The sequence below is a fragment of the Balearica regulorum genome, chromosome 6 (genome assembly GCF_011004875.1).
Source record: "Balearica regulorum gibbericeps isolate bBalReg1 chromosome 6, bBalReg1.pri, whole genome shotgun sequence".
In the NCBI taxonomy this organism is placed as follows: domain Eukaryota; kingdom Metazoa; phylum Chordata; class Aves; order Gruiformes; family Gruidae; genus Balearica; species Balearica regulorum.
The window spans coordinates 21,548,064-21,562,432 of NC_046189.1; the positions used below are offsets into that span (position 1 = coordinate 21,548,064).

General features: G+C 37.1%; 1 protein-coding gene across 5 annotated transcripts in view; it reads left to right on the top strand.

Moving 5' to 3' along the window:
* Positions 1 to 14,369, top strand: part of LRP2 (LDL receptor related protein 2) — a 130,880-nt gene that overhangs the window by 104,474 nt on the left and 12,037 nt on the right. For 4 of the 5 annotated variants that reach the window (XM_075756724.1, XM_075756725.1, XM_075756726.1 and 1 more), the window contains 11 exons: positions 416 to 553; positions 1,331 to 1,453; positions 2,390 to 2,518; positions 4,476 to 4,607; positions 5,472 to 5,603; positions 7,755 to 7,898; positions 8,693 to 8,858; positions 11,347 to 11,475; positions 12,264 to 12,484; positions 12,925 to 13,101; positions 13,835 to 13,954. In XM_075756724.1, the coding sequence (XP_075612839.1) occupies positions 416 to 553; positions 1,331 to 1,453; positions 2,390 to 2,518; positions 4,476 to 4,607; positions 5,472 to 5,603; positions 7,755 to 7,898; positions 8,693 to 8,858; positions 11,347 to 11,475; positions 12,264 to 12,484; positions 12,925 to 13,101; positions 13,835 to 13,954 (1,611 nt within the window). Of the gene's footprint in view, positions 1 to 415; positions 554 to 1,330; positions 1,454 to 2,389; positions 2,519 to 4,475; positions 4,608 to 5,471; positions 5,604 to 7,754; positions 7,899 to 8,692; positions 8,859 to 11,346; positions 11,476 to 12,263; positions 12,485 to 12,924; positions 13,102 to 13,834; positions 13,955 to 14,369 lie in introns of those variants that run through there. The other variant, XR_012836128.1, reaches the window with a different exon arrangement.

A 14,369-nucleotide genomic window follows, 5' to 3' on the forward strand; every position in this document is an offset into this window, starting at 1 on the left:
ACAGAATCTGGATAATTTTTTTCTGTGCCAACATAAGTCCTTTTGGAATTAGATATTTCTTCAGTCATTTGTGTTTTGTGTCAGTGACATTATTCACCTTTATTACTGAACTAAATTTGTCAGTAACAAATTCAAGTAGCATTTGTTAAATTAATGACAGTTTATTTTCAAAAGCTTCTGGGAGTTATTTATGTTGTTTCACTATTTGTTCAAACGTGAAGTAATTACGTTATAGCTACCAAGAAGTTCTCAGTCCTTGGAGTCTGTTTTTGCTGTAGATCTTTACAGTGCCTATTATATCTCTTACTGTGAAGGGTATTAGAAAAAATAATACACCCTTGGGCCAAACATTTTTAAGGAAAACCTAAAATTTTCATTGTAAATAAAAATGTCATAATAATTTTCTTTTCTTCAGCAACACGCTATCCTAATGGTACATACTGTCCACCCATGCTGTTTGAATGTAAAAACCATGTCTGTATCCAGCCATACTGGAAATGCGATGGTGACAATGACTGTGGAGATGACTCTGATGAAGAGCTTAACCTTTGCTGTAAGAGAGAAAAATTATATTAAAATGAACAGTATACATAATAAAATCTCTAATTACAATAGAGAGAACAATTAGAAAATAAATTTTGAATATTTTCTTTTCACTGGAGATTCTCACAGACAATTCAGGATGAGTGCTGAGAATTTTGTTTCATGTGCAAGTTCACTTCATCCTCCTACAGTATGTTTCTCACTGCTTTGCAGATGTTTGTATATATAAAAGTGGGGAGAAAGATACCAAAGAGATAAGGATACGATTTCAGGTTGGTTATTTAAAATAAGAGCATGAGTTTGCAATTAAAGGTATAATTCAGATAACATATATTCTCAAAGGTGCAGAGCTTTTAAAGCTATCAGTATAATTGGGACATCTTTGTAAATATGGTTGAGGAGTCTTGAGTTTAGCTCTAACAATGAGTTAAAGGAGGTGCTACTTAAACAATTTTTGTTAGTTGTGCACTATATAGCCACTTAATTAGCATGTTGGATTTTCAATCAGTTTACTTCGTAAACAAATCTAGAAACCTCAGTGCTATATGTAGTCATAGGATGTGTCTTTGGCCAAAGATGGTGTAAGGTGTTCTGACCAAAAAAAAATGTGTAATGGCCTAAAATACAATCACCAAATGTGTAGAAAATATTTTTTGGGGTCTGAATACCTCTGTACCTTTTAAATACAGGAAGCATATAAATGCTACTACATAAAAATGATAGGAGAATTTGTGACTCAACGGCATGAAGTATCAAAGTGTGACTGACTTAATCTCTGTGGTTTCAGTGGATATTGCTTGTGAATCTCCATTCCGTTTCCGATGTGAAAACAATCGCTGTATATATAGTCATGAGCTGTGCAACCAGGAGGATGACTGTGGAGATGGAAGTGATGAGAAAGAGGAACACTGTATGTTTACACAAAATTGAGCAGCAAATTAAGTAATCGTGATGTGCTTAATGTTTAATAATACCAAAGGACTATAGAAATGTGAAAATTAAACATAAATTATGAAAAGTAGAGCTCAGTATGAAATAATTTGAACTATGATTATTGGTGTTACATGTTGCAGCTCTCCATACAAGTACCAAAATCAGCAAATGTTTGCTTGAAAAGTACAGAGCATGGTTTTCAAAATCATATTGTGTTTTATTATGAGCAGCTGCTAAATTGCGTCAAATTATTATGAAATCCACTTAAGGAAGAAGAAAGAGTTTGGCTGTATCATAAAATAAGGATGGATAGCTGGGACTTTTAAAACAGAGAAATGCCTACTTCTGAATTTGATGCACTGTTAGGCACAGAGTAACAGTGTTGATATTTAGGCCTAAATCCTGCAGAAGCTCTGTTAATATTCAATAGGCTTTTGCCCTCAGATATCTTCTGTAGTTCTCATTGACTATGTTGATTTTTTATATTATTTTAATCATATTTTTTGTTGCTTAATGATATTATTTGCTGGCTTTATGGTACAATATTCTAAAAGTTAATAGTTTACTAATATCTCAATAATTTCTTGAAGTCTGCAGTAGATGTATGAAGTATATCGTTAAAGGATATTAATAGATTTGCACTGTTAAAAAGAAAGTTCAATTAACTGTTAACAAGAAAAAATTACCTTATATCTTTATAAAATGGAGGCCCTTCTTGCAGTTCTTGGGGATGTGACTAGAAGTCATGAGGCCCCAGTTGCAGTTTTAGCTTTACTACAGACTTCCAAAGTCACTCTAGTCATTATTTTACCAGATTGCATCAGCTTCCTCGTTAGCAATGTGAAACAGTGCTGTCTGTTGGTACTGTGTAGCTGAAACTGTGACAGAGGAGTGTTTCTCTTCTTGACTGTAGGTAGAGAACCAACCCCAAGACCTTGTACAACTGAAGAATTCAAGTGCAGTAATGGAAATTGCATTCCTCTACATTATGTCTGTGACAATTATGATGACTGTGGAGACCATTTTGATGAAATAGGCTGCAGTAAGTAATAATATCAATAAAATACAAAGTTACAATGCTATTGAAATTTCTGAAACGGATAACAATACATGTTTCTTCTTGAAGAGGATACTAAGAAGTATTGATTTTTAATTAGCTAGGATTGTCCAGTTAGCCATGACAATCTTCTGGTTTCCTTCTTTTGGGGAAAACCCTACGAAATTCAGTGCTCTGGACAATCCTTTTTAGGCTTAGAGTATTTATGCATCACAAAAAAGGGTTTGATCTTGGTTTTGATCTTATTTTCAAATGGGTTGCATTATGGAGGCAAGAACATCCAGCTATTTCAATCATAATTGCAGTATGCCATCCTACGGAGTTATTCATGGGCAGACTCTGAACTGGTATAGGTTGCTCTAGCCCTGTTAAAAGTATACTGAGATGCTTCTATTGTCCTGTTTACAGACATGACCACAGAATTCTATAAGGACAGCCAGTCCTTGGGCTGAGGGCCCTCTCGGATCCTCTGCACAACTTTCATTAACTATGCATTATAAATATACTAGCATTCATTTAGATGCAAAAGCTTTGCCTTGAACTTTGAGGCAAGAGAGAGTATTCTCATGGAATCTGGAAAAAACCCAAAACAACCTAACTTTTAATATCAATGTATAGACAGCTGCAGAGTGATAATATGAGCATGTACGTGCAATTTCAATTTGTTAGGCTTTGATGGCTTGAAGTGACAGTGTGCCAAATGATGCACTGGTGATTTACAATCCAGCATGCTTGCAAAACACAAATAATGTGGAAGCCTATAGTGCAGTCCATTTTGAAGCAGCTGGTTTCTCTGTTTCACATACCATCCCAGTGCTCTTTAGGTAATATAACCTAATGCAATGACTTGATGAAAATATGAAAGTATAAAAAGGATATGAAATAGTGCTAAACAGACACCTTCTGGCAGTCAGTGTTCTACTCTTTGGGGATAGATGTGAATGCAGATCAGATGGTAACATTTGTAGCCTTCCCAACATCAAATACCTGTGTTATAGAGAAAAAGCAATGTTTATATGTGTGTCTGTGCGCATGCAATGAATTTATGCATCTACATGTATATGAAATTGAGCTGTTTATACTTAATTTAATCAACACTGGGATGTATATATATAAAGGAGATAATCAGCTTAATGTCATGTCTTTGCCATACTTTTCTCATGCTCTGTCAATAAACATGTATTATTACCTTTTCTACTTATATAACAGATTTCAGTTTGAAAGTACGTTGTGTATGTGTAGAGTATGTCAGAATCAATAGAATTCTGTATGTACTTTGAGAAGACTGTAATTTTCATTATCTGTTACAGAGTATCTATTATCCCTGACTTGCCTTTTCTGTTACAGGCACATTTTAAAAGGCAGTGCATTCTGTGCAATGGCCTGTATTGACTTCAGTAGGTTTTAGATTAGGTACAGCATGAAGAAGCTGTCATCTTCTCTCTAATTTCCACATATAAATAATGTAGGGCCTGTATTATGCATGATAGCAATTAAGAACACGTTCTGTTTAGCTGTTAAGAAAGGACTGGGTAAGAAAGAGGTAGGTTGGCAAAGGCAGGGTTAGAATCAAGTCTCTTAAATGGTTTCTGCAGTTGCTGTAGCTTGATGTTAATGTAGAATGTGATTTCTCTTAAGGAAGGTGAGCTGGGATGATCATGGCTCTTATCCCGCACCTGTTCACTTACTTCTACAGGTTAAACTTCTTAGTTGACAGCTGTCTTGACAAGCATTCACCACCCTCTTGTAGCTAGTTATACCTTAGAGAAAAGATGTTTACATTAATGGAGTTTCAGTTTAAAAAAAAAGGAAAGAAAACTAATGTTGTCTACTTTAAAAGCATTTTCAGTGATAATGATGATCAAAATTATGACACCCCCCTCCCCCTTATAACTTTATTTTTGGTTATAATTGTATAATTTAATTATTTCCCCCCCCCCAGATCCTGGAACAGAGCGAACTTGTGCAGAAAATATCTGTGAACATAACTGTACCAACCTGAATGAAGGAGGCTTTATCTGTTCCTGTAGGCCAGGGTACAAGGCCAGTGAAACAAACCGAAACTCCTGTGATGGTATTTTCAATCTTCTAAACATCTTCTCACTGATAAGTGTTCAGTGACCTGTCACTTCATCATTCTAATGTAACTACCCATTTTTGCATTCTAACAGGATTTTTACACATTTAGCAGATGCTTCCTAAAAAGTTTTGCTGCTGAATCATGTTTTCTAACATGCAGGGCTCATTCACCAAAGAACAGTCTCCACAGTTCAGACTTGTTTTAAGCTTTTGATGGCTGTACGTATATGTTTTTTGCTTTGTTGTGTATAGGTTTTGTCATATCTTTGCAATCTGAGAGACAGAAATTTGCTGGGGTTTTTTTCCTTATTGAAAGAATAATTCAATATTCTTTGTGATCAAGCAATATAGTACCTTCACAGTTACCATTTCAGTATGTTTTGATGAGAATGCTTACATTTGTTGTTCCCGGCTCTTGTGGACAATTTGTGTAATTTTATTAAACTTGATCCAAGGCCACCCCTTCCTGCTGGTATTGTTTCTGAGGACTAGGTATCTTTGCTTCCGCATTTCAGGAAGGCTTTACTCTTGCATCTCATTGTAGTCATGCCTCATCTTTTGTCTTTCCTTGGTGATTTAACACAAAAATAAATGAACAAAAATGTCTCTCTGAAAAGCAATCTGATAAGCAGGAGCAATACGGTTATTAGCAATCTGTAGTTAAGACATGTTAAACAGTAGATGAGTGATGAGGAGTTCTGTTATCTAACAGATGCTGATGTTAAAGATCACTTGTTAAGTCACTAATCTTTTAGAGCATGAGGGGAAGGGACAAATCTACCACTTAATGGAGTAAACGTGACCAGCGTGTGCAAGAAAGAGATTAAGCTTTACGTATATTTTCTCTACATATGTCTAGATATCAATGAGTGTGAGATCTTTGGAACATGCACCCAGGACTGCAAGAATTCCAAAGGAAGCTATGAATGTTTCTGTGCAGATGGCTTCAGGTCTGTGGGTGATCAACATGGGAAACAGTGTGCAGCTAATGGTATGTTAACTGCTAGCAAGATTGATTGCTACCTGTAAAGAGCAAGTGGATTATAGCAATTTAATGAATATAATCCTTTGTGTTTTAGGAAGGGGATAATGGAAACCAAACTTTATTCTGTAACATAATACCTGTGTACTCCACTCATTCCATAATAAGGAATAAAAGTACTCTTCTCTGCTTCCAGTTGTAAACATTAAAAAGCATATCTTGATTTGGATGCTTGCCTTCCTTTCTCCTGAAATTTTCTGCAGACAAAAACCTGCTTATCCTGTGGTTGTCATCAGAAGGAAATTAATAGTGCCTATTTCTGAAGTTTAGATTTTCTCAACAAAATAATGCATCAGAAGAAAGTTGCATTAAACTGGTACAAATCAAAGGCAGTTTGATGACAGATTGCCCTTCGTTGTTCATGGACTGATGCAGGCAAACAGAAGGACTTTGGCCAATGTCTAATGTCAATCGTTAGCTTTTTATCATACCTTAATGTGGTGACTACAGTATGTGACAGTCATTGAATAGGTAGAGAGTTGATTCAGAAAATAATAGTAATAGAACAGTAATAATAAAGACATGAAGAAAATACAAAAAAAGTGTCAATGCAGCAGTATTATATAAAAGACAGAAACAATATTGTATTTAGAAAAATACTTACACTTCAACAGCTTTAAGAGACATGTAATAGAAATGATGTGTACCTAGTCAAATAGTAAAATCTTCAGAACAGAATGCCTGTGGCCAAAACTGTGTGCTGCTGGAGGTTTTAAAACCTATAAATTATTTTTAATACAAGAAATGATACAAGAAAACCAAGTCTCTGTGTTTCCAGTCCAGGGGCCTAATTCAGCAAATATTTACTGTTGAGCCTGAGACTGGAAATACAAAAGGGCATTTGCACCTGGATTTCTGCCTGGCTGCCTCTTTATGTGCCTGTATCAGAAATCTAGTTCTTTGAAACCCTTCTTCATACGCTTTATTCAGGAAGCATCTAGACATCTAAAATTTTCAAGGCTAAGTGATAGAAGACAACATGATTATAGCTGATAACATAATGAAATTTCTTGTGCTTAAAGTTTTACTCCTATGTATGCCCAGAACTCTATCACTCTTTGTAGTACAAGATTGCAGCACTCATTTATGAGGGCTTCCTTTGCCTGTGTCCACTGCAGGCCTGATCAGTAGGCATTTTCAGAACACGCATAGAATATTAGGTCCTCTCTTTCCTGAAATAGCATATATATTGGAAATGCTATCCATTTGTACACTGAATTGTATGTTCATTAGAGAATAGAGTCACTTGCCTTATTCTCCCATAGTTGCACATGACTTAGAGGGAAAGGGATTTTGTTCAAATGAACACTTTGTAGGAAACTGAGGATTATTAATTGGAAAAGGCACTGGTAAATGAGATTTTCCTTTCCTAGTTGAATGCCTTGTCATTTGTCCTTGGCTCTGTAAAGATGTGATTAACGTAGGAGAACTTCTTCTCTGGAGGAAGGCCTAGGATTTAAGCCCATGACTCGCAACTGGACTTTGTCTGTAGCAAAAGGGCTGAACAATTAAATTTTCTCATCAGCAAAATGAGCCAAGTGGGACTGATACTCCCTATAGTCAAGTTGTTAGAGTGTTGAGGCTAACCCCATATTAACCTGTGGCCGGGTAGGAAAGCATTCATCTGAATGTGAAGACATTAGGATTTAAAGCTTTCAGGTAGAAGAACTCAGACAGGTCATGGTTCAAGGTACTGCCAACTTATTTGTACTTTCAAAATTGTTTCCCATACTTCAAGGAGCTGAACCACATAGTATATAGCGGCATTCTATTTTTGAGATGTGAGGTGACGATATGCCAACACTGTAATGTTTAAGAATTTTTAAGGAATTGTCCGTTAGTGATTACTACTGCACAAAATCTGTGGTGGAAAGGATAATACTATCCTCAGCAGTAAGCATTTCCAGAATTTTTAGTTAATTTTGCAAAGCCAAGAAGTTTGAATAGCTCTGAAACTTTAGAAGTGGCCCTGTGTTCCTTCTGCTTCTTATTCAAACAGAACTTGTGAAAACCCTAGTTTAGTTTTGAGTAGAAGTGACTTCCATCTGTTTCTTCTAAAATGAGAAATATGTGAAAGTAAAACTCATTATCATTTCCCAGGTAATGCTCCATTGTTACTGCTGCCAGATAATGTGCGGATTCGAAGATACAACATCTCGTCAGAACAATACTCTGACTATATTGATAACCAGGAGCGCATCCAAGCTCTGGATTATGATTGGGACCCTGAAGGGATAGGCCTGAGTGAGTATGTGTAGAACATTAATACTCAACCATGCAATGGTCGGTTTAAAAAGACGCATTTTTGCAGCATAGATATTTAATTTACGCTGGAAATCAAAATCAAATTAGATTAACTGGCTGAGTCTGGTTGAATGTGTCTCTCCCCTCTGCTCGTTCTTCAGCATCAGTGTGGTTCCTTTTAATACTCTAATTTATTGTAGCTAGGTTTTGCTCTGTTTTTCCTTTTGTTATGGTGTGAGTTCAACTGTGGAATTGTAGCTTTTTAGGATTATGCAGTAGTAGAAGATTGCTGTAAATAAACCCCTTTCTTTTCTGCCTCTGCCAGTCCCCACACCTGGTTCAAGTCTTGCAAGAACTAATCCTTATACTAAGAGGGAACGGCCAGCAGGTCCCTTTATTATCTTATATCTTTGCCTTTATCAGTTTCCCTGCTTTTGCCTTTTTTACAGGGCCAGTGTCCTGGGCCATACTTGCTCCTTACAGTCATGAGTGTCTAAATTACTCTCAAAATCACATGCAAAGGCTTCAAAGCTAAGACCCTCTACTCTTGAAAAATGTGATACGTATTTCTTGATAATCTAGATCAAGATGATTTTAGATGTGCATCTTACCTATGATGAATGGCTTAAAAGTTTACACACTAACACAATGTAATTTAATTGAACAGACAGCTCTGTGGTATTCATAAATAAATGTGTCAGTTATCTTTATGTAAAAGCCTCAGAAAGATTAGAATTTTCCAAAAATATGGAATAACTAGACATTAAAAACTATCTCTGTCATCTTTTTTGAAGGTATTGTGTACTTCAGCATTCTGGGACAGGGTTCCGAGTTTGGAGCCATCAAACGTGCTTATTTGCCCACGTTTGACAGCAGCAGGAACAATCCTACAAAGGAAGTTGACTTGAATCTCAGATACATTGTTAATCCTGATGGGTTAGCTGTTGACTGGGTTGGAAGGTAAGTGCACTGAAAAGTTAGAAAAATGCTGTACATTGAATGTATCGAGGGTCTGATCAGGCAGCATAAAATCCACTTTCTTCTTCCATATCAACTGTCTCTGATGGTATCTATTCTCGGTGTAGTTCAGAGGAATACAGTAAGCTCTGTTTGCCCAGACAGCAGGTTTATAGGTCAAATGCATGTTGCTGACGGCATCACATATTCTCTGAGGAAACTTGCATTACTCCACAACTGGCAGACCAGTTGTGCATTGGTAAAATGAGAATACACTGGCCTTCATGACAGATGGATTCTTCTTCAAGCATGCAGGTAAGCTTCAGGGAACAATCCTTCTCTGCTCTTGGAAGGAGACCTCCATAATCCACAATGGAATTTGTCTTTTATCTTTGCTTCTTTTTTACCAGCCTTGTGCTATATGAGCTAATCTCAAAGCAGAAGCAGCTCTGAAATCTGAGGAATGTATGTGTTTTCTCAGAAAATGGTTACATTTTTGTAATTGTGTCTCAGAGTTGTTTCTCCCTTTTGTTGGCTGTGGAATTTTTTATGCTAAAACACGGCAAATTTTTAACTTAATCCTAGAAATCATCATAACTTATTTTCCCTCCCTTGGAGAAGAGCTGAAAGTTGGGCATAACTTGTGGGAGTTTGACTCTGATGTCAGTGTAGTAATTTCTTATTTGCAATGTAACTGTTAAAGGATGTGGTAGACAGGCATAGCTGTAGTTCATTTGCTATAATGTTGAGAGGATCCTGATGTTTGTAGATAGACACTATGAAATGTAGTCACGATTCTGTTTGAAGCTGAATGGACAGAGATTATAGAGATGTGTCAAACTTCTCAACACTGTGGACATATTTTTGGATGTTCCTGGTGTAGTCAGTTGGGTGAAGAAGAGTGTTAAGGTCATGGTCTTAATAGTAAAGCATGACATTATGGAAAACTGAAAAATAAAAGAAGGAACTTAGCTATCTGTTTCCCTTCTGTCATGTGGTTATTAACTAAGTGGATGAATACTGTTTACCTTTTATGTTCTCGATCAAAATATGATTGGAAGGTGCTTAAGATCTGGATAGCAGCTAGGTAGCACTTATCTCTGAATTGTTTGTGTGGCAACAGAGATTTTTTTTTTTTTTTCTAATGATGCAAAAAGCTATTGTATGAGTAAGCAAAGATTGGGAAAAGATGTATTCTACTTTGGGACCTGATATGTAGCTTTCATTATCTATACTGTTTGTGTTAGGTGTTGTGTCCTATGAAGTAGTTATGGAGTTGCTCATGCAGTATGTCACCTTGATTTCTACAGCAGGAAAAAGCCAGTTTGTCTGGCTGAAGAGATTCACTAGCCTGAAAATCCATGCCAGTCTTGATGGAAAGAAAGAAGTGGAAAATTGTATCTTTCCTTCCAGCAGTTTTTCAATATGAGATATAAGGAGTAAGGTCTGGGCTAGCCTTCAGGTTATTTTGCTGTTTGCTTTATGAACTGCAGGCCACCCAGAAAACCAAATGTCTCTGAGGGCAGAAGGGAGTGTCTGAATTTATGTTCACAAATGTATATGGTTGTGAGTGCAAAGATGGAGGATATATATATATCACCAGCATCCTGGTGAGGGTAGCATCCTGGTGAGGGTAGCAGCCTCAGCACTTCAAACATAGTGTTACACTGATTACAGCATCAATGTTGAAACATATTTAAAAAAAACAATATACGAGTGTCTGCACATTAATATAAAACGTGATACACATGGTTTGAGACACTTAGTCCTATTCTGCAAAATAGGAATTAAAGTATTTTCTCACATTTCCAAGCCAGTTATGAGGTAATTTATTCTATCAGAAGGCATGGTGTGGTTAGTGAGTACATACTAATGAGTATGTTTGTTAAATAAGGTGAAAAAAGTAGTAAAGCCATGATGATAAAGACAAGCAAAATTCCATGCAGAGTAGACCGAGTGTTCTGTTTGTAAGGACTGAAAGCATTTGCGTCTGAAGTGGTAACAATTTATTCATTAACATCTCCGTCAGAAGATAACGGTCTAGAGAGGAGCTGTGGACTAATAAGCTGGGTACCCTCAGAGTTGCCATATAAAATTACACAGCAAATAATTTTTTATTCGTAATGAGCCTTGTTGTCTCCTGGAAAACTGACTCATTAAAGATGCTTATTAGTCACCTCTGGTACTTAAAAGTAACAATGAAAGTTCTCAGTAGCCCTTTAATGAAGATGTTTTGACAGGGAACAGACGCAGCTGCAGAAACTTTGTCAGAGGAGAAGACTGGTGAGCTGATAGATCACATTTGCTAAACTCACCTATATATAAAGTCTGTATGTTCCAGACTGAAAAAGTTCAGATGTAATCAATGCAGCTTCATTATATTAATTTTGTTCAGGTTTGATATAGCTTTTCTTCTTAAAATTTTTTTTTTATTCCTCTCCCAAGTATAAACTATTTAATATTGGAATGTTTTGTGTTTTATGTAATTCAGACATCTTTACTGGACCGATGCAGGGACCAACCGCATTGAGGTGGCAAAATTAGATGGACGGTACAGAAAATGGCTTATCTTTTCTCTACTGGATCAACCAGCAGCTATTGCTGTCAATCCAAAACGTGGGTAAGTGCTACAGGACTTTCCAGAATTAGTTTAAATGCTATTCAATACCACCCCACCCACCCCCCCCCAACGGTAAACTTTATGGGAAAGACTAAGGGAATGCTTTCTGGAGTTACCCTTTACTAGTGTTAGGAAATTTGTGTACATGGGAAAGTACTTCAGGATTAGATTTCATTTGGGTCCTTGTGTTAGTGACACAAGGTAGGCCAAATAAATATCTCCTTTCTACAGTATTGTGTGCCCACTGAATTTCTCTGTTACTCCTGAAATAGGGAAATTGATGGGAATGTCTCCTTACCAGCTCCAAGCAATACAGACATAGCCTCCTTCACAGTGGAAAGCAATGTGAATGCTCTGGTACATTCAACGGCTGTGCTTGTTACATCTTGTATTATATGATGGATCACCAGATACCGTGATATGTGCTTCTCTCAGCTGGAGTAAAGCAGCACAACTCCCTGAAGTCACCTGATAAAGCTCTGCAGCTTTGTCATGACTGATGGATGTTTAGTGTTCACAGTCGTTTTTCTTCCACTGAGAATGAGAAACTGTCATTAAAACCACTCTCCAAGTTAGGACACAGACACAAACATTCTTTTGGTATTTATCTTCTGCACTTGAAACAAGCTTGTTCAGCGAACTCTCTGTGACTTGCCTGATCACATCGGCTAAACATAGGTTGCTGAACAGCTTTATGGTTCCACAACTGACCTTTTCCATGAAACTCCAAAAGATAATCATGGTGACCAAATTCTGAACTATATTAAATTCTGGTTCTGTCCTTTCAGGCTCATGTATTGGACTGACTGGGGAAGGCAGCCAAAGATTGAATGTGCCTGGATGGATGGACAACAAAGACAAACTCTGGTCTCTGAAGACCTTGGCTGGCCGACAGGTCTTTCTATTGATTATTTGAACAATGATAGGATCTATTGGAGTGATTCTAAAGAAAATATTATTGAATCCATGAGACCTGATGGGACAGACAGAACCATAGTATTACATGGAGGTAAGAGCTTATTATGCAATTAATATAATAGTAACCAAGATGTATGCTGACAAGCACTTGGGCTTCACAAGTGGGGCTAGATTTGGGAGCTTTGCAAAAACTAAATCTTGGTAGTGTTTTCTCCTCCTTTATGCAGGGATAAATGGCAGACCAGGTTCAGAGCTCATGATGCCTGGTAACTAGATTCCCTGAGGGTAATTAACATGACCCAAACAGGGCACAATGTGGAAAATTGGGTTCTTGCTTTTTAATTATTATTAAGCAGTCTGCAGGTGCAGTGGCATGAAGCAGTCAGGCACATGAGAATGTCTATACATAGCTGCAAATGTCTTAAAATGAAAGGATTAGGTGATATATGTAAGCTGAAGAAGAACAGCAGTTTTATCGCCCCTGCTAGAGATTTGCTTGCTGACAGTCTATTGTTTGGTTCCTTTGAGAAGTAGGCAGTCCATACAGCCTTGATGTCTTTGAAGGCCATTTATATTGGATAGCTAAAGAACGAGGAGAAGTTTGGAAGAAAGATAAATTTGGAAGTGGAGAAAAAGTGAAAGTGCTGACCGTAAATCCGTGGCTTACTCAAGTACGCATCTATCACCAGCACAGATACAATCAGTCAGGTAGGTAATCAGCATCCTGGTGAGCCGTTCCTTGCTGTGAGATCAAAATTGGTATTGATGTCTTCAAAGAGCTTGGTAATCTTCTGATAATGTGTCTATCAGTATGTGATAATACTCATTTCTGAGACCCTAAAAATGGAATAGAAGCTGGGAAGTATTTTCTGCATACCCCAAGTGAAATCAACAGTGGAATACCACACACTGCTCTTTAGAGTCCCTTAGTTCTAAGTTATGACCCTGCTCTTTCTCTTCTTCCCCTCCATCTTGGAGTTGTCATAGAGGTGGCAGTTGCAATATGAATTTATCCTGGTAACACACGAAGTGTTGGCTGTTTAATACTGCCTCCAAGGGGGATACTTCAGCTATGACATGTTCACAGTAATCACAGGGGAGGATGTCCAGAGGAACATCCAGCATACCCCTCTTTAAAGGTGTTTTAGCTTTCAGAATCAGAAAGCTCCATGTTGTTTGGAGATGTTCAGTTTCTCCTTGGTACTACGCTGGCTCCCAGCAGCTGTGGTCTCTCCTTTAAGAATGTAAGAAAAGACAGAGAGAAGGTTTTGATATAAATGTGGTATTTGAGCATCAGTTGTTTTAAAAAATGGATCTAGACTTGTTTAGATTTTTGGTGTGTGATATTAATGAGCTACACTACTGACTAGGGAATTTCTCTGTCTTACCTCAGGAATATGCTGCATTTCTTCTTCAACTGCCTTTATCACTTTTTTTTCAGTGCCTAATCCTTGTAAGGATGTCTGCAGCCATCTCTGCTTGCTGAGACCAGGAGGGTACACCTGCACTTGTCCTCAAGGGACTCGATTCATAGAAGGCAGCAGCACAGAGTGTGATGCAGGTAGCATAATTTGTCAAACTGGAAATGAAAGCAAAGGAAGCTTTTCTTTAGGAATGCAAATGTATTACAGAATTAGAAATGTGGAGGGATGAGCTAGCTGTTATAATAGATGTTGGTAAGTCAGGCTTTTATTCTCAACCATCGCTGATTTGTGGTCACCTTGTGCATTTCATTTAATCTCTTTGCATGTCATTTGTAAAATGAATATAGATATATCACTCCAACTAGTACAGACCCAGCTGCAAAACTGGTCACAGTTTCTGATTTTTGCTTTGAAATTCCAAAATATTTTAATTTTTTTCAAATGCATTGATTTTAGAACTACAGAATTTCTGACAAATTATGGTTTACAATTATGTTTACAATTCTGTACAAGGTATTGTTTGATCAGTATAATAGAATAAAATAGAAACTT